Source organism: Cyanistes caeruleus, chromosome 3 (genome assembly GCF_971803275.1).
Source record: "Cyanistes caeruleus chromosome 3, bCyaCae1.hap1.1, whole genome shotgun sequence".
Taxonomy (NCBI): Eukaryota; Metazoa; Chordata; class Aves; order Passeriformes; family Paridae; genus Cyanistes; species Cyanistes caeruleus.
This window is the reverse complement of record NC_141703.1, coordinates 27,884,285-27,903,366: the sequence shown is the minus strand read 5'-3', so window position 1 is coordinate 27,903,366 and position 19,082 is coordinate 27,884,285. Positions and strand designations below refer to the sequence as shown.

At 41.7% G+C, this 19,082-nt stretch overlaps 1 protein-coding gene across 1 annotated transcript in view; it reads left to right on the top strand.

Moving 5' to 3' along the window:
* The first annotated feature begins 12,336 nt into the window (after window positions 1-12,336).
* Window positions 12,337-19,082, top strand: part of LOC111922686 (pinopsin-like) — a 74,155-nt gene continuing 67,409 nt past the window's right edge. Inside the window, exon 1 of the mRNA XM_023918214.2 lies at window positions 12,337-12,691. Coding sequence (XP_023773982.1) covers window positions 12,355-12,691 — 337 coding nt within the window. The 5' untranslated portion in view covers window positions 12,337-12,354. The remainder of the gene's footprint in view (window positions 12,692-19,082) is intronic.

The following is a 19,082-nucleotide window of genomic DNA, read 5'->3' as shown; positions in this document are numbered from 1 at the left end:
ATTGAAGACTCTTGGTAATCTTTCAATACATGTAATTTCATCCTCCTCTGTGATAACCTCTCATCCTTTTCTGCACCCTAGTCTATTCTTCTGTACATCTAATTCTGATCTTGGTGGGCTCCACACCTGCCTCCTTCCTTTTGCTGAAAACACCCTGCCAGTTGAAGGAAGCAAGTCTCACATCCAGTATGAAATGTATCTCCCATTAAAAAAAAAAACCTTTGGTTCAAAGGAACAGCTAAGCAGTCGCTAAGAAAACTGTGGCAAGAACATGTTCAGAAATACAAAACAGCTCAGCCCCCTACCTTCTCCCTGTGGCAGGTCTGACATTAGTGTGCATTGCTAGCTTGGACTGACAAATTACTCACTATTTTCCATTAACATTCCTGCTGGCAGGTCTTATAAGTAGGGAGATAACAGATTTCAGCTTAGCTGGAGATAATGCCAGAAAGCAAGCTGCCTCAGCCACCTACCAAATGACTGACAAGCTCTGACTGGTACCCAGTTGTCTCAGCTACTGGTGGAGGGCAGGATGGCCAGACAGAACAAAGCTAGAGAAAAGTAATGCTTTGTCTTCCTCATCTCAAGCAGTGAGAATAAGAATCAGGAAACTCGCAAATTTTGTTCCTTTTCTATTGACCAGGAGAAAACCTTTTCTCTAAGAAAAATCAGATCAGAAAATTGTTCAGGGTGAAGAGCTCCAGATTGGTGTCTTAGGCTTCTGCAGCCCCTTGGACTTTGATGAGATGGATGCAAAACTCCTCAAGGTGCAAGAGGGACTGACACAAAGATTTGGGAAGCAGACATGGTTGATGAACAGAACTATTGGGATACAGTATTTTATAAACAAGCTGAAGTAGTAGAGGCTGTTAAGGAGGCTGTATACTGTTTAGCATTAATTCCTGGGTACACAGTGAACTGATCTGTTTGCAAGAGTTAAATATGAAACAGCCATCATCACAAATATGCCTCTCTGTTTCTGTCACTGGCATGTTTACTCAAACACACACCAGAAGGTGTGGTGTCCCAGCAGGGAAATGCAAACTGAAGGCTTAAATAACCAGGCCTTTAAAAAGTCCATCTTGTCAGAGGGAGTCTTAATGATTTTTAGTCTTTATTATTTGGAATATTGCAAAATAACATTCCAAAATCCTTCTTGTCTCCAAGCCACCTTTATTGTGGCCAGGCAACAAAGGAAACGGAAGATGCCTCTGGGCAAGGTTGTGGCCCACCTGTTTTCCAGTGTGAGTACTGGGAATGATGGAGCTGACAGAGTGAGGAAGAAGAGAGAAGTGCCTGTAATCTGGTTTCCTATGTGCTGGCAATGAGGCAGGATGGAGAACATCTGTGGGGGACTTCTGTAGGAGAAAGGCTTTCCCAGCCAAATGTGGACTGCAAACATGTAGAGTGCCAGACCTGTCTTCTGTAGTCTTTTTATCTTTTTTTCCTCTGCTCTTTTATTTTTAATCAGCATCAGCACCAAGCATCTGTCTTCCGAGGACCAACGTCAGCAATGTATGCTCTGCCCTCTCTTGGCTTCCATGGGAAAGCACGAGAGATGTCAGCAATGGTTTGGAGGATGAAACTTGTGCTATACACCAGGCTGTGAAGATTTCCCATCCCTGGTCTGGCTCTGGTCAGCTCTGATCTTTCTGGATGACAGCAGGGCAGAGAAACACGTGATCTCCAGAGGGAACAATAAGGTCAGCTTGCTTCCATCTTGCATAAAAGTGAGGTACGTTGGGTAAAGCCCTAATAGCAAACTGATTTTCCTCCATAGTTCCCACTCTGTCTTTCTGTACAAGTTCCTTTTGCTTCCTCAGTTTCCCCTCTACTACAGCAAAGAAAGATGCTCCTTATACATCCCCCATTACACTAGTGAAGTAAGGAACACAACTGTGACCTTGAGTCTCTTGCCTTCTGGGGCAACTTTTATGTTTGTATTTCTGAGAGCTTTCCTGTGGCCTTACGTGCTGATGGCAGGAGATTCTGGGCAGAATCTTCTTTGGCAACTTCAAAATAATCTCTACAAAGCATTTATTCATAGAATCATAGAGTTGAGTAGAGGTTGGAAAAGACCTCTAAGATCATCAAATCCAGCTGCCAACCCAGCACTGTCACATCCACCACTAAACTATGTCCCCAGGTGACACATCCACACATGTCCAGAGATGGTAATTCCATCAGTTCCCTGAGCAGCCTATTAAAATGCTTTTCACCCTTTCAGTGAAGGAATTTTTTTCTAACATCCAATCTAAACCACCCCTGACACAACTTGAGAGCATTTTCTCTTGTCCTGTCATTGGTTACCTGGGAGAAGTGGCCAACCCCCACCTGGCTACAGCATCCTTTCAGGAGGTCATGGAGAGTGATAAGGTCTCCCCTGAGCCTCCTCCTCTCCAGGTCAAACACATCCCGCTCTCTCAGCTACTCCTCATGGGACTTGTGCTCCAGACCCTTCCCCAGCTCTGTTGCCCTTCTCTGGACACTCTCCTGCCCCTCAGTGTCTTGCAATGAGGGGCCCAGAACTGAACACAGGATTTGAGGTGTGGCCTTCCCAGTGCTGAGTACAGTGGGCAATCACTGCCCTGGTCCTGCTGGCCACACTATTGCTGATACAGGCCAGGTGCCATTGGCTTTCCTGGCTGGGAACACTGCCAACTCATATTGACCTGCCTGTTGACCAGGAAGTTGACAAAGCAAAGTTTCAGGGAGAACGGTTTACATTTGCTATAACCCTCAGAAAGAAAGCTACAATAAAGATAAACATTCTAGTCCTACCTAGATATGCCGTGTAGTACCTGGACTTTGGGGTAACTCTCAGCCACACTGACACTGAGAGCAGTGGAATTGGTTAGAGACAGAAGAGGGGACATGACCAAAACTATTCACACACTGTGGAGTCAGAGAGCAGCTGGGATCTGTTGTCCAGATACAGACTCTGCAAAATGCTTCTCTGTTTCACAAATTAGATGCCTCTTTAGAATCTTTAGGTAAATTAAATATAAGCTGACTGTGATTTAGGAATTCAGATGAAGTCCAAAAATGAGAAAGAAGCTCATGTAGGCATTTCAGAGCCTCACAGAAGCCTTGGAAAAAATCCCCCCCCCAGAAATAGGGCATGAAGTGAAAGAACTGGTTCACTGAATGGTCACACTGCTCTTGCTGTGATAGTCAAAAGGCAGGTAAGGCAAGGTTTCTAGACAGAATTTCTAGCATCTTTTATTATGTCAGATAACATACTTGGAAAAATAGATAAGCCTTATGCATACAGCTTCTAGCCTCTATTACAAATTATATCTTTTATTTGACCACTTTTTGGAGACCCCCACTCCTCCGGCTTGTCTCTTCTTAGAAAAAAGCTGGACAGGATTTTCAAGGACATCTCGAAACACATTAGGTACCTCTGTGTGGGTAACTGAATCTAAAAATTGTTTCTAGGTGAAGAAACTTGGCTTTGACTCACAAATTCTCTCTTGGTTTATATGAAATTAAAATTATCCTCTTCCACACTGTTCTGAAGGCATTTCAAAATCTTTTAATAGTAGCTTTAATATGATGTAACATGTTTTTAATTCCAAAACAGAAATTGCTGTATTTTTATATATAATCCTAAATTTTAGTAGCTGCTTTCAGTCTTGCAGAAATATATGATTTCTGCAGAATAAGGAGATTATGAGCAATTTCAATCTTGGACTCACATCTAGTGTTCTCTGTCCAAATTCACAAACTGTGGAATCTGTGCCATCCAAAACATCTAAACATGTAATCCAGGCCAATGTATTTGTCATCTGCTGCCATTTTTTATAAGAGATCAATGAGGTGGTTTCCTAGGCATAAATTGTGGGATACAATTGTGCTAAAACTGAGGATACTTTGGTTTTGCTTCATAAATGCAATCACAGTAAGGACTTTGAGAATTATTAGTTCTTGCAGCTGTGGACAGGCAGAAAAGAAGAGTTTCGCTCTCTTTCCCTACATTTTCTCCTTATTTTGTTACTGTCATGCAAAACAAAATAATTCCAATGTCATCAGCAGCTACTTGGCAAAACCATGGAATGCACCACCACTCTTTAGTATCTTGGGTATGCACAGCATGCCACTGAGCCCAGGAACTGCCCTACATCACATGTTGAGCCAGTGAAACCACGATGGCTCCTGTCTTTTGTGTAAAAGTAAGGAAAGAGCCAGAAAAATTTATTTTTTGTTTTTGGAACACCAGAAGAGAGGTTACTCCTAGTGCTAACCTGGACTAGCTGGGTCTTTCTCAAAGAGCAAAGTTAGAGAGATTATAAATGAGGATACTAATAGCAGTTCCTATAGGAACATAAGAAAGTAACTTAAAGAACTCTTAAATGCTTTCAAATAACTAGTATCTGGACACAATCTCAACTTCCCAAATGTCATACAGAGGTAGGTGAACACAACAGCAGGTGTTCTCAGTACTGCTCCCCACTTGATTAATCTGCTGTCCCTTCTTCTGTATGGTATTTGAGACTTCACTGAAACTCACAAGATTTATTCAAAAGCAGGAGGTAAGCAGGAAATTCATGGAAGATGCTGGAATGCTCTATAATTTTTCTAAAAATTAAACCAAATTAGGAATTAAAATCAAATGGCTCCATTTAATTACTGAAGCACCACCAGGATGTCAGAACTATAACTCAAATGGACACCACCAGAGCATGGCAACTCTCCACTGATACCCTGGCAAGTAATAATGTTGTGAAACTGCTCTGAGTCTGAAACAGAAAGCAGATTCAATGAATGTACACTGCCTGATGATTGTTTTGTATTGGCAAGGGTTTCTTTTGGTGCTACAACCCACTTTTTGAATTCTTCCAAGTTCATAGTAGGCAAGTGAATTTCAAATTATTTTTTTTTTTGACTGTTTTTAGTAAGTAGTTTTATCTGACTTTGTACCAGGCAATGAAGTTCAATTTACCACATATTTTCATGCTGTTGAAAAATTATTCTAAGTATATGCAACTAGTGACTGTGGTGGTTTTTGTAACTAGATGCCATAATAGAGAATTTCAGAGGTAGACATTTTGCAAGTGACATTTTAAAAAAATGAACAGTTTTAATTACAATTTTAGTTAGTTATATCTAAAGGAGGTACACTCCTTTTCTCTCTTGGAATGTGACTTTTGCACAATGTTTTTGTTTTTTAATTTTATTCTGGGAGAAGCAGTTTTTACTTTACAGTAGAATTCTAATCAGCAAAATTGTGATATAGTGTGTTTTCTGAAAGTGATGGTATTAAGTATTTTCCTGATTTATTTCTTCTGAAAATTCTTATTTCATTTCATGAAATAGTTTTATTTAGGCTGAATTTTGAAACAAAATATTGTTATTAATACAACATATAAGGTCTGCTCAGGCTTCCACTGGGGAAAGATTTTATGAACAAACTTAACAGCCTATTTTTTTTTTTCTGGACTGTTTTTATATATAACAGTATATATATATACTGTTTTATATAACAATAAGTGCAATGATTGGTCTGTCTTGAAGCCAGAGGTGGTGAAAAAGCTGCAAGTGTGATCAGATAAGAGGTTAAATCTAGGTGGACTAATATGACTATGATGATCACTTCACAGGCTTTAAGTGTGATCTACAAATGTAAAAAACTTATTAGAAATTCAGCAGCAACCAGAGCTAAGAGATGTTCAACAAAGTATACTCTAGAATGTTTTTCTCTTGGTGGTTTTATCCAGCAATTCATCCCTCATGGGCACTTTTTTTTCCTCTGCAGGAAGACCAAAGCAGAATGTCTCAAAGAGCAGTACAGTAGTAGGCAGTAGTAGTGACAGAAAGACAGAGTACGACACAGTTTTTCAAGCCATATGCTATTTCTGCAATAGACAGACATATTTCTGAAAACATTGGTTTCAGCACACAGCAACCATAGTGCTCGTTTGGTCTGCAAATGCACAAAATGTTAAGATTTCTGTAAAACACAGACAGACAAGGCAGGTGACTGATAAATTCCACACAGGATACGTCTGCTTTTGCTTTTGTCAGGTCAAAACCTCCACATCTTGACCCGCGTTTAAACTGCATTCCTGAGCGCTGCCGAGCGGGTGTCGGTACAAAACCAGAGGTGTTTCCCAGCAGTAAGAGAGTGCCCAGCTGGCTGTGCAGACATGGGGCACACGGGGATGCCGTGGGGAGCCGGGGATGCCGTGGGGAGCGGGGCACAGGGGGATGCCGTGGGGAGCCGGGGATGCCGTGGGGAGCCGGGGATGCCGTGGGCAGCAGGGCACACGGGGATGCCGTGGGCAGCAGGGCACACGGGGATGCCGTGGGGAGCGGGGCACACGGGGATGCCGTGGGCAGCAGGGCACAGGGAGATGCCGTGGGCAGCAGGGCACAGGGGGATGCCGTGGGCAGCAGGGCACACGGGGATGCCGTGGGGAGCCGGGGATGCCGTGGGCAGCAGGGCACAGGGGGATGCCGTGGGCAGCAGGGCACACGGGGATGCCGTGGGGAGCCGGGGATGCCGTGGGCAGCAGGGCACAGGGGGATGCCGTGGGCAGCAGGGCACACGGGGATGCCGTGGGCAGCAGGGCACACGGGGATGCCGTGGGGAGCCGGGGATGCCGTGGGCAGCAGGGCACAGGGGGATGCCGTGGGCAGCAGGGCACAGGGGGATGCCGTGGGCAGCAGGGCACACGGGGATGCCGTGGGCAGCAGGGCACACGGGGATGCCGTGGGCAGCAGGGCACAGGGGGATGCCGTGGGCAGCAGGGCACACGGGGATGCCGTGGGCAGCAGGGCACACGGGGATGCCGTGGGCAGCAGGGCACAGGGGGATGCCGTGGGGAGCCGGGGATGCCGTGGGGAGCCGGGGATGCCGTGGGCAGCAGGGCACACGGGGATGCCGTGGGCAGCAGGGCACAGGGGGATGCCGTGGGGAGCCGGGGATGCCGTGGGCAGCAGGGCACACGGGGATGCCGTGGGGAGCCGGGGATGCCGTGGGCAGCAGGGCACAGGGGGATGCCGTGGGCAGCAGGGCACACGGGGATGCCGTGGGCAGCAGGGCACACGGGGATGCCGTGGGGAGCCGGGGATGCCGTGGGGAGCCGGGGATGCCGTGGGCAGCAGGGCACACGGGGATGCCGTGGGCAGCAGGGCACACGGGGATGCCGTGGGGAGCAGGGGATGCCGTGGGGAGCCGGGGATGCCGTGGGCAGCAGGGCACACGGGGATGCCGTGGGGCGCCCCGGCTGCGGCACCGCCCCGCACAGCGGGCGGAGCTGCGGGGCTGCGGGCAGGGGCAGCGGGACGGGCTGCGCCTCGCTCCTAGACCTTTATTTGGATGGTTTTCTGTTGGCTGTGCCCCGCCCTGTGGAAGCTGGATGTCCTCGCAGCGTGAGCGCCCTGCGGCTCCGGCTCCCGGCCGCTCGGGACGTCTTTGTGGCTGTTTTCCCTTTGGGTTGCTGCGGATGAAAGGTACAGGTGGGTTTTTCTTCCAGTGTGCTGTGCCACCCTCCCCTGCCGGCGAAGTGTAAGAAAGTTTGTGGAAGAAGAGTCCTAAGCGGAGGCTGGCTGGAGAGGCTTTTGCCTGGGGAAGCCTTGGGTGAGCCCGGGCGTTCAGGAGATGCTGTCAGTGCCGGCTCGGGCTCTGAGACGCTTCTGATGGCATCAGCCCAGCGCAGGAATGGCTCTGTCTCTTCTGCTCTTAGCATAGACATTTCTGTGCATAAACTTCCCCTTTGCACGCATTTAATTTAAATTTAACGTTAAATTACTAAATGAAAGTAGCTTTTTTCAAAAAAGCAGGGGTTTACCACCCTTTGACTTTCCCCTTGAGTAAATAGTACGGCATTCAAACGTGTGAACTTCACCACGTGTGTTCTGTACCTATGCTGTTCTCCTTTCCATGTCTGTCTGTCTCATGAACGTGAACTGCTTAAAGCAAATCTGTCGGTCGGCATCCAAGAGATCCCTCCACAGACAGGAGGTTTTGGGGAGCTGGGAGATACCCCAACTTCTGAACCATAGAGCCTCCTCTCACTCTTCCAGCTTAGTTCTGAAGACCTCTCTCTGGATCTCTCGAAATCTTGCAGTCTGGCTGGGAGCATGGAAAAAATAGTCCAGAACAGATGGGAATTCTGACTTTAGTGTTGTGAAGTCCCATGAAGACCCTCATCTTTTGACTGTGTTTTAAAAGAATTGTTTTGGCTGATGCCTCTGGTTTTGGATATTTTCTGTTAAAAACAATTCAGTTTCTCATCTGGAAGATGAGTTTAAAATTATGTCAACTTAAAAATGTACTTAAAATGTGCCATGATTCTGTCAGCAGGTCAAGAAAGTGACTCTTCCTTCATAAAATTTCATCTGGGATTGTCTTTGAAATGTTATGCAAGAGGGTTGGTTTTGATGGGGGTTTTGTTTGTTTGCTTTTAATTTAAGTTTTCATTAGAAATACAAATTTTTAAGGAAAAACACTTCTAAAATTTATTTTTATATGAACTGAACAACAAGTTGATTTAGGTTGTGTGAAGATGGGTTAAGAGTGAGGGGTTTTTATAGCTCCATTATATCCCAAGAGAATAATGTAGATATAATGGAAAAGGGTAAGTTTTTTTAGTACTATGAAGTTTGATTTTATTTATTTTATGCATTTTCTTCAGATTTTAAATATTTAAAGTGAATTAAGCATCATATTTGGCATGTTGCGCAACGCTGCAAGAGAAGCTGGTGAAGAATCTCCCAGGTGGAAACCTGTGAAGCTAATGTGTTCAGTAAGTTATTTGGGAGCAAAGTGAGAAAGGAAATAAAGCAGCTTCACTGCTCAAGCTAATGTGTGGTGTCAAGTGCGAAAAGAAGCCTCTCCTTCTCAGTATTAAAGCCTGTGCTCCCAGAAGCTGATCTAACATCTTCTGAAGCATTATTTTCTTCCAACAGACTACTTCAGAGAAAATACAAGCAGCGATGGGTGTCTGTTTTGTACCTTTAGACTTTTACTGTCAGAACCAGTTAACAGATGGAGCATTTAATAGCTGGTGACATTAAACAAACTTTTGGCCATTTCACCTGGCCATATGTTTTGTATCACTTTGGGTATGTTTTCCATTCCATGTCAACTCTGACAGATTCAAGGGGACAAGCTGGATGCTCATTTATTTGCCTTGGATGAAATTGTAGGTTTTAGTGATTTGGGGCTTTAAAATATTTATTGAGGAGCAGAATTGGAAAACTTGAAAGCTCCTGAGTTTTCTAGGAGTTGGGAGGGCTCAGGCTGTACTTCTAGCTGGTGGAGCCCTGGGGAGTGCAGAGTGTCACCTGTAAGACAGGGTTAATAGAGTTCCAGAGTAACATCTATTAAACCAAGATATCTCTCTGGAGGAGAAAAAAAAAAAGAAAATCAAGTGAACCTTTGAGCACAAAAGTTCATCTATAGGTGTTTTTCAACAATAATGTGTATTATTCAATTAAATGCTAACATTAGGTAAACTTGGACCCATTCTTCAAGAGATTAGTATGGGAGTTTAGAAGCTTTTTTGAAATCTGAATTTAGTTTTTACCTCATCCATAAGTGTAAAAAACATAGCAGTTTATACATGAACTCTTAAAAAGAGACTTACTCCCACATTGCCCAGATCTTCAGATGTCTTCCTCTTTCTCTTAAATTCACCCAAACTTTTTGAAGCTCATCTTTGTGCATCATGTTTGTCATCTTTTGATATCGAGTAGTCACATGGCTTGACCTTTATACTGTGGGTTTAACGTTTTAAAATGTGTCTTACACCAAACTTTCAGGACTTGCTCATCTTGCCTGTGCTTTAAGGTATAATATCCCAACACAGCAGGGCAGAAGTTGCCCAGCTGAAGCTGTGTGAGTGGTGGTCAGTAGGGAAACGACCGGGCTGTGCCTGCACACCTGGTGTCACACTGCTAAATTTTAGTCAGCTGAGTCCTATCCAGGGAGTAAATATCCTTTTATAAGCACGATAAATGTGAGCCCTTGGTCTGTTTTTAAGAATGCAGGATGACTATATAATAGAGCTACAATTTATTATTTACATTCTGAGGTATATTTTTAATCCTATGATAATTTGTGTTGAAACAGACATTTAAAGTTCATCTAGTCCAACCCCCCTGCAATAAGCAAGGATATCTTCAACTCAGATTGTTCAGAGCCCTGTCCAATCTCACCTTGAATACTTCCAGGGATGAGCATCTAAAACCTCTCTGGGCAACCTGTTCCAGTGTTTCACCATCCTTGTTGTAAAAAACTTCATGATGATTTACCCTGAATTGACCCTCCTTTAGTTTTAAAACCCTCACCCCTTTGCTAGAGGCTCTGCTAAGAAGTTTCTCCCCATTTTTCTAAAGTCCCCTTTAAGTACTGAAAGGCTGTAACAAGGTCTCTCCAGAGCTTTCTCTTCTCCAGGCTGAACAACCCCAACTCTCTCAGTCTGTTCTCATAAGAGAAATGCTCAGAAGAGTATTTTTAAGATTTGGGTTTTTTTCCACTAAATTTTAACTGTTCTTTTAAACACTTTTACAAGTAAATTTAGAGTATATTGATGGTGATTGTTTCCTTCTATAACCTGCAACCAGAATTGGGTAGGAGATTTTATTTTCTCAAAATTGTAGGAAGAGGACTTAAAAAGTTCTTTCTCTTAGGTATGCTACCTGGGACCCTTTCCAACATAAATTACCGTGTACCTCCTAAAGGGAGAGGAGAAATTAAGAAAGCATGAGTGTTTCAGATTCTCAGTGACCGAACAGTAGAAGGTCTGTGAAGTGTACATAATTTACTCACCAGAAGAAAACCTTAAGACAGTCTGTATATGTTAGACATTAAAATCACTGCAACATTTAGCACAGTGAGTTTGTGGAAGTAGAGAAATGGAAGGACAAAATGCTTATTCTAAATGCTTACCATGACACAAAGATATAAAAGAAAAACCAAGCAACCTCTGGATCTTCAGGAAACTGAACTCTCAACTTTCCAGTTGTTGAATACATATTCTTCTACAAGACATTTTCCAGAAAACAGCAGTTAGGAGTAATAGAGGAGATGCTCCATTCTAACACGTGTGCAATCATTCTAGGAGTCCATGACACATGAAAGAGAAGCTTTCATATTTTTTTCGACCAGCAAGCTATGGGTATCGTGCATTTTGCACTGAGGAGTGGAAATTTCATATAGATATATATATACACATATACAAACATCCATTTTTATGGAAAATTCTGTGCAGAATTTGCCTGCAACCAGAGAAAGTAGGCTATGTAGTTATGAATCCACATTAAATACTGTTGTCTCACAAAGTGCACAAACAGTGTATTCACTGAATGTGAGTAAAATTTACATCTGTGACAGGAGAGATGTGAGGCTTTGGATGTCAGGCTGCTTTATGAATAATAAAGGAAGACATCTGTTCACTGGTAAATGTGGGAGGAGAGATACTGTAATCACAGATATGCAAACCTTTGTGTGCACACGAGAGCTTGGGGGACATCATTTGATAGTTTTCTTTCTGGGTAAAGAAATACCTTCTCCTCCTAAATTTGTCATAATTTCAATTAAGGTCAAGCCAAGAATGAAACTTAACTTGGTGTAGATTGACTTAATGTGGAGGAAGACAGAGTTCTTCCCCTGGGAAGCTGATGCAGAAGTTAAGTTTTGCCATGCATTTTCTCATGTGAGGAACTTTGCTAAGAAGGTGCATTCTCCATGCTGATCTGTGAGCTAGGGAAAAATTGCTTAAAACATACACGGAAATGTAAACAAACTGATGTTTCTGTTAAAAATCAGAGTGAAAACTGAAAAGACTGAGAGATGCTTGTTACAGTTCAAAACAGGAGGAACTGTTAGTAAATTAGATACCTATTTTTTGGTCTTTGTGTTGTTTGCTTTTAACTGTTTGTTTTTTCTTTATTTTCAGAGAGACACCCATTGTCAGAGGAAAGGTCAGAAGAAAGGAGGGTAGCTGCTGTTGATGGGGCTGTCCATTTGCTCTGAAGGAGGAGACCCTGCTGATGCATCTTTTTAAGATACCTTCCATTCTGAGCATCAAAAAAGATCATCTAATATTATCCTAAGTTTAAACAAGAAAGATGGATTTGAGGTGATTGCTCACTCGGCTCTGCTGCCCTGGAGTTGCTGCAGAGCAGACCCCTGGAAAGACACAGCACAGGAAAATAGTCCTGTGCTGCAATACAGTGTTTCACACCTGCACAACCATCTAGGAGATATCTCATGTGAGCAAAGATCACGGGGCTCCTGAGATGATTTAATCTGTGATGGAATGACTTCTGGGAAATGACTGGAGTATTTCAGCAAAGGACACCCAGCATCTCTGCCCTCACTGATCCGTGACAAAGTCCGAAATGAACCACACTTGGACGTATAACCTGAGCTTTGGTGCTCCTGCAGATCCTGTTCAGCCAAGGGCTGGACTCTCACGAAGTGGACACACAGTAGTGGCTATTTTTCTTGGATTAATCTTGTTTTTTGGTTTCTTGAATAACTTGATTGTCCTCATCCTCTTCTGCAAGTTTAAAACCCTTCGTAACCCAGTCAACATGCTTCTCCTGAACATCAGCATCAGTGACATGTTAGTGTGCATCTCGGGCACTACCCTCAGTTTTGCATCCAACATCCGTGGCAAATGGATCGGAGGGGACCATGCTTGTAGGTGGTATGGCTTTGTCAATTCCTGCTTTGGTAAGAGTTCAACAATGATGCTTTACTGTTCTTCTTTTTAACACCGGTGCATGAAGCAATGTGATTAGGGAGCTCAATGTGCTTCTGTGGTGAACAGAAGCATACTGTTATTGCCTTGTTATGGTCAAGCACAAGTGACCTGCATAGTTTAAAACAGTTTAAAAAAAGACCTTATGAAGGAGTAGTGTAGATATATAAATAACAGTAGAATAAATATTTCCTATCTCATTCTTCAAAATTACTTATTTCTTAAGAGCTAAAAATGGAATCAAAAAAAGGCAAGCCACTGGAGGCAGTTGGATTAAGTATATGAAAATATATAATACCTCTTTTTCAAGAAAATCTGTGCCATTGCTGAACTACAGGTCCCTCAGTGCAGTTTCTGTCATGAACAAAGCCTCCTGAAAGTACTCTATTTACCATTTTTAATTATCTCTCAATCTGTAATATGAATTCCTCATGTCCCAGTGAGTTCTCATCATTAGATGATTTCTGTTCTGCAAAGCAAAATCTTTATTTTAGAATTGCATGCTTGCAGCTTCAGTAGAAAATTGAGCTGCAGGAATAGATTTGTCAGAAGTGATGGGAAAAGGATTCAGTTCTTCTCCTGTCCAGACAAAATTTTTTTGCAACCATCTTTTGTGCTGCCAGATATAGGTGTTATAAGTGGATATTTTTAATTATTAAAAGAAGATAAAGGACAATGAACAGTCAGAGCGTAGCCTTTATCCCTCCAAGGATGAGGCCTGTGGCTTGAAAATGTCTGTTGCATCACCAAGCAGTGACCCTTTCTTCATTTATTCCTACATTTATAAAAAGATCCACTAAAGTACAAACTGGTCTGTGGGTGCATGTCTAGATGTGATCCTTATCTAACCCAGACCAGGGGACTTGGCACAGCTCCCTCTTGCTCTGCATCCTTGCTTTGGTGCTTCCAGGCCACGAGGACAGGACAAACGAATTCCTGGCTCTTCTCCTACCCTGGATTGCAGCACTTCCTGTGTAGGCCCTTCGACCCAAGAAGTTCTCCCACAGATCTTGATGTAAAATCAGGTGGTAGATTCAAACACATGTTCTCTACCTGAATTACAAACTCTTTGCTGCTTCCAATGGTGTGGTCTCTGGCACCTGTCCCTTCCTCAAATGTGTTCTCCACTCATGACCATTAACTCATCCTGACAGTTTCCTCTGGGAAACTTCTGCTTTGCCCAAAGTGAAGTCTCTGGAGTTAGTAATGCTGTGTGGTATAACAGCACTTACTTTGGCCATCCAAAAATAGGCTTTATGGTCAACAGTACCTTGGCTTATTTTGGTAGGTTGTTTTCAGTTTGGTCTGTGCTGAGCAAAATGACATGTCTTCTTCCAGGTTTCATTTTCATTTTTGTGTGTTTTATGAATTCCAATATTTTTGTAAGTAGTTTTCTCAGGCAGAAAGAAGAACTGGTTTTTGGGTTTTTTTTCTCCATATGTTGAGCTTCCTATTTATTATTTACCAGTGGGAGCAGATAATGACATTTGAAGAGAGGGAGGAAAAAGAGGTGGGTGTTCAAGGGCTTAGGAAAAAAAGTATATTAAAGGTGCCCTTATGAGCCTGCTGGCTTCTGTCTGGATACATTGACTGTGGAATCAAACCTGCAAATGGATAAGTTTCTCTGAAGGGTGTTCTGTTTGTGGAATAATTCTTCAAAGTCAGATCAGTATGAATTGGATGCATGGCAGGATTTCTGTGCTATTATGATACCTGTTTTCATGTGATAGTTTCTGCTATAATTCTTAAAATTGATTAGATCATCAAGGAGCACAGAAGCAAATAAAACAGCAAAACCCAGAATACCAAAGGTGACCTCAACTCCTCTGAGTGATGTTGGTGCTGTCAGTGGGGTGTCCTGGGAAGATGAGGCAGCCTAAATGCAAGTAGTTATTAAACTGTGCATAGGTCATGTGAAGGTCTTGCAGCACTCACATTTTTTCTTTCATTAGTGTATATAAGGGGCATAATGAAGAAGTTTGCCTGCAGATTTATAGTTAAATAACGTTGATTGGGATATAGCATGAGTAAAAGCAAATAGCAATAGCAGGCTGCCTAACATTTATGTATCTCTTATCTGCTGATAAATATCATTATTCATCCTTTAGCTCTTCCTTTAGAAACCTCATACATTTGTTAGCTAAAAAATTAGCTTTCCCTGCTCGGTACCTCATGTCTGATTTTGGTCCATCAAAGATGAAAGAAAGGGCCCTAATGCTCAAGATCCAGAAGAGAGATGTGTAACAGGAAAGGTAATTAAGATGAGCTGAAGTTCGACATCAAGGTTGGTAAGAATTGATGCTTCAATATTCTTATCTGTTTGGGGTTTTTTTTGTCACAGGATAGATGATCCTTCTAGGATAAACAACAGTATAGGAACATACTGTTAATCATGTTAAGTCTTAATGATTTTAAGTGTTTAGGGATATGGTTTTGGGGTAATTGTGGTGCTGAGTTGCTGGTTTGACTAGATGATCTTCAAGATTTCTTAACCTATCTCATCAAACCTTGATGATTCTGTGATGCTCTAAGTTCACTGGCCCCACTAGAATTGCACTTTCTTGTAGTAAATGAAGGTACATACCTTTTTTTCTTTCCTAACTGCAATATTTCTCTAAATTATGAAGAAAATTTAAGTGGGAAACTAATCTTCATGACTTGGTGATTATTTCAAGATGCGTAAGACACACCTAAGCCAAATTCAAACTGTTAAAATATTTATAAATACAGTTCATTCTTACAAGTCCTCTGAAAGGATTGTATTTTGAAGGACATTTTCCCCCCTCCCACTTGTTTTATGATAAGCCTCCTTTGTGTTTTAAACCAAATGGAGAGTGAAGGTGTTATCTGTGGCTTAGATGAAACCTAAGGGAGTGAAAGTAGGAAGCTGAGATTTGTTTCAAATGTAAATGCAAGATGAGCAATCACATTTTTTTCTTTTCTTTTCTTCTTTTTTTTTAACCCTTTTTTTTTTTCTTTTAAATTTTCCCCTCTCAACTGTCTTACCTTTTTTAAAATCACCTGCCTGGGAGGTTATCTGGAAAGCAGGTATGATTCCCCTCCCAGCAGTATCGACAGTGCAATATACACTGGTGTCACTTAGTGGGAAATCAAGTGAGCTATTTACCAGGCAATCCATTGCCTACCCCAGGCACTGGAAAACCATGACCCAGGAATGAGCATCAGGGGGTTGCCATGGGCACAATGGAGAAAAATTATGGACAAAGGGTAGTTTTTTTGTATAATTACTTGCTGCTATCCCTGTGTCTGCTTTGTGATTTCAAACCATACATGGAAAGCACAAGGTTTGGAAGCTAATGGGAAGTGCAGATGCTGATCAATAGCCATGTAGTGGGGATCTTAAGAAGGTTAAATATTGTAAGATCTGCTGTGGAAGTATGAGCTGTTGGGTCTTGATCTGGGGAAGCACCAGGAATGAAGCTAGAGGAGAAACAGCATGGCCAATTCCCACAGAAAAGGATTTTACCCTGGTGCTCCTCCTTGATTTCAGCTCTGTTAAGTAGGTCATTGCAGTGGAAATTGCCCATGTCACTGAGTTGGGGAAATGGATGGATTTTTAAAATTTGCTGCCATTACCCACCGCTTTGTCATGGTTTGACAGGCTCATGGTTATACATTTAAGCAAACATGGCAAATGACACAGGGACAGGATCTATTTTCACAGATGAACTCTCAGTAAACTTTGCAGGCAAGGTGAAAAAATATATGTATAATAAATAGATAATAGGTAATAGATAATAGATAATGAATTTATAAGCATTAGGTTTTTATTTTAGGAAAAATATATTATTTTTAAGGCACTTCCATAGAGACCACATACACAGGAAGTGATATGCCATACTAAGATTGTCTTAGAGTTTTGACCATCTCACATGTAATCTCTCCACAGTGCCTTATTAAACTTTTCAAATCTTTGGAAAGACGAGATGAAAACTTTCAGAAAAAAAATATTTTTTTCCCAAGATACTTGCACTAAACTAAACTTCCCAAATGTGTAGGACAGGCAGAATTTGATCTCAGATGACTTCTGGAGTTCATTCGTAGACTCACTACTCTATGTCATGATATATAAGAATTAAATATTAAATAGATTGATACATAAAAGAAAGACAAAGTTGTCTCTAGTTCCAGAAATCCAACACTGAATTCTGATGCTGGAAAAATTTCAAGGCACATTGCTAGCAGGGAAATTTTTGTGCCTGTTGAACTCTTAACTCTTGTTTTCAGGTGTCTGCTGGTTGTTTTCTCTTTCTTAACCTTCATGGTGGTTGAAATACCTGGCAGCTTGCCCGAGAAGTTGTTTCCAATGTTTCATTGTAAAAAATGAATTCTGATGAGGGTTGTGTAAAAGAACATCAGTATTTAGAGGAGCCAGGAGTGCCTGTGTCATACGACAGCTGTGAGACTCGATGTCCGTGTCTTCCCACACTGCATCCGGTCAGTCCTGGGTGCAGCAGAGGGCCACAGTCCTACCTGAACTGAAGTGAGGCATATAGATGTGTCCTAATGTCCACTGCTAGCTCAAGGTCATACCTAAATGAGGACTTTAATCTTTTTAGAAACCCTGTACTCAAGTTTATGGGTAGATAATCCTTTCTATCGATTTATTCCCTTGTAAACTGCCAGAGAACACAATGAATGGAGCTGCTCATGAATTTGATTTAAAGTTCAGCTGCCTTGTGAGCTTAAACAAATGATTTTCTTTTTAGAATTTTATCTTGATTTTATATGCTGTATCTTAGACTCACTGCATTAAACTAAGGTACTTACATTTAGTATAGACTTCCAACATACTGGAAACTGTTTATGGCATGCAGTTGAGATCTAAATGGCTCTTCTGTGAAAACATACCCTTTTTTTCACAAAAAAAGAGATAATCTCACTTGGCTTGATCCTGCAAGAACTCATCTGATGTTTTCTGGGTTCTGATGCAGCAAGTACACATCTCCCAGTGCAAAACTACTCTTAGCAGCCCCTCACCTGCCCACTGATCATTGATTGCTCCTTCTCCTGTGGGCTTGGGATGGGAGTAAAGGTGATATTTCTATAAATAAAGCTGGTAGGAAACACAACTAATCAGTTATACTTAAGAAAACATAGTTCTGCAACAGACACCGAAAACATCCTTTGAATGACTTTGTTTGAACAGACTCTGTTATGCCTGCAGTCATTGTGACCCATGTAAGCTTTCCTCAGTAGTTGATCAGTATCAGAAATAATCTGCTGGTTCAAACAAAGGGTGGAAAAAACAGTGCCTGATACATGGGAATAAGTCAAAAGTGTTTACAGTTCCTCTATCTTAAAAAAAAAAAAAAAAAAAAAAAAAGGAGAAATGCTGTCATGGCCTGGAGGGCTGTAGTTACTTTAATACAGTGTAACAATTGAAAATTCATCCTGAATTTTTCTATGTCATTTTCAGCACCTGATATGCACCAGATTTTATAGTAAACAAAAATACAAAAGTAGTTATTAAGAAGATATGTAATCCAAATTCTTCTTTCGGCATCTCCTCTTTAGAGAAACTGAAGTCAGCCTGCTATACTTTTTATTTAAATAACTAGTCAATAAGGTAGTTGTATATTGTTAAATACACTTTTCAGGACCATTCTCAGATGGAAAAAAAGAAATGCTCAACCCCTTAGAGACAGATGGGAATTGTCTGACTAAAGCTGGACATTTTCCAATCCCCAAGGCTTCTTTTATAATCAATAGAAAACCAAATCTGTACTGCCAGCATGCAAACTGTTTGATACATCTGAGATGTTCTCTTCAGGATGGTATGAGTCTCCTACATGCACCCCTTTATCTCCATGCACTATGAAAGGAACCCAAGCTCAGGGGTAGATACCTGCTCTGTACCTTTCTGAAGTTCTGAGATGACTTCACAAATTGGTATTTATTACTTCTTTTGTCTTTCTCTAATTTTCTTACTTTTGCTTATAATTCCCTCCCCACTTCAGTATCCTCTTCCAGGATGTTTCCAGGATTTTCTATTTCCTATAGGCATTAAACACTGTACAAAATTGAAGTCACTTAGAACGGTTGTTCTGCAACTTCTTTTCTTTCCTTTTTTTTTTTTTCAACTTTTTTATTTCAAAATTGCAAGAGTGAGAATTTTTAAGATGTCTGTTGTGTTTCTATGAAGAGGTGTCCTAGACCTCATACCAGTTTTACAGTCCTAAATTCATCATGTAGGGAAAATGCTGTCAGCTCTTTCTACAGGTAATTTGTAGAGCATGAGTACTGTACTCCTGCATTCAATTTACATGCTTAAAACAGAGAGACAACTTGGGAAAAACTTTTGGAAAATGTGATAAAGAAGGAATCATGCCATGAAAAAAA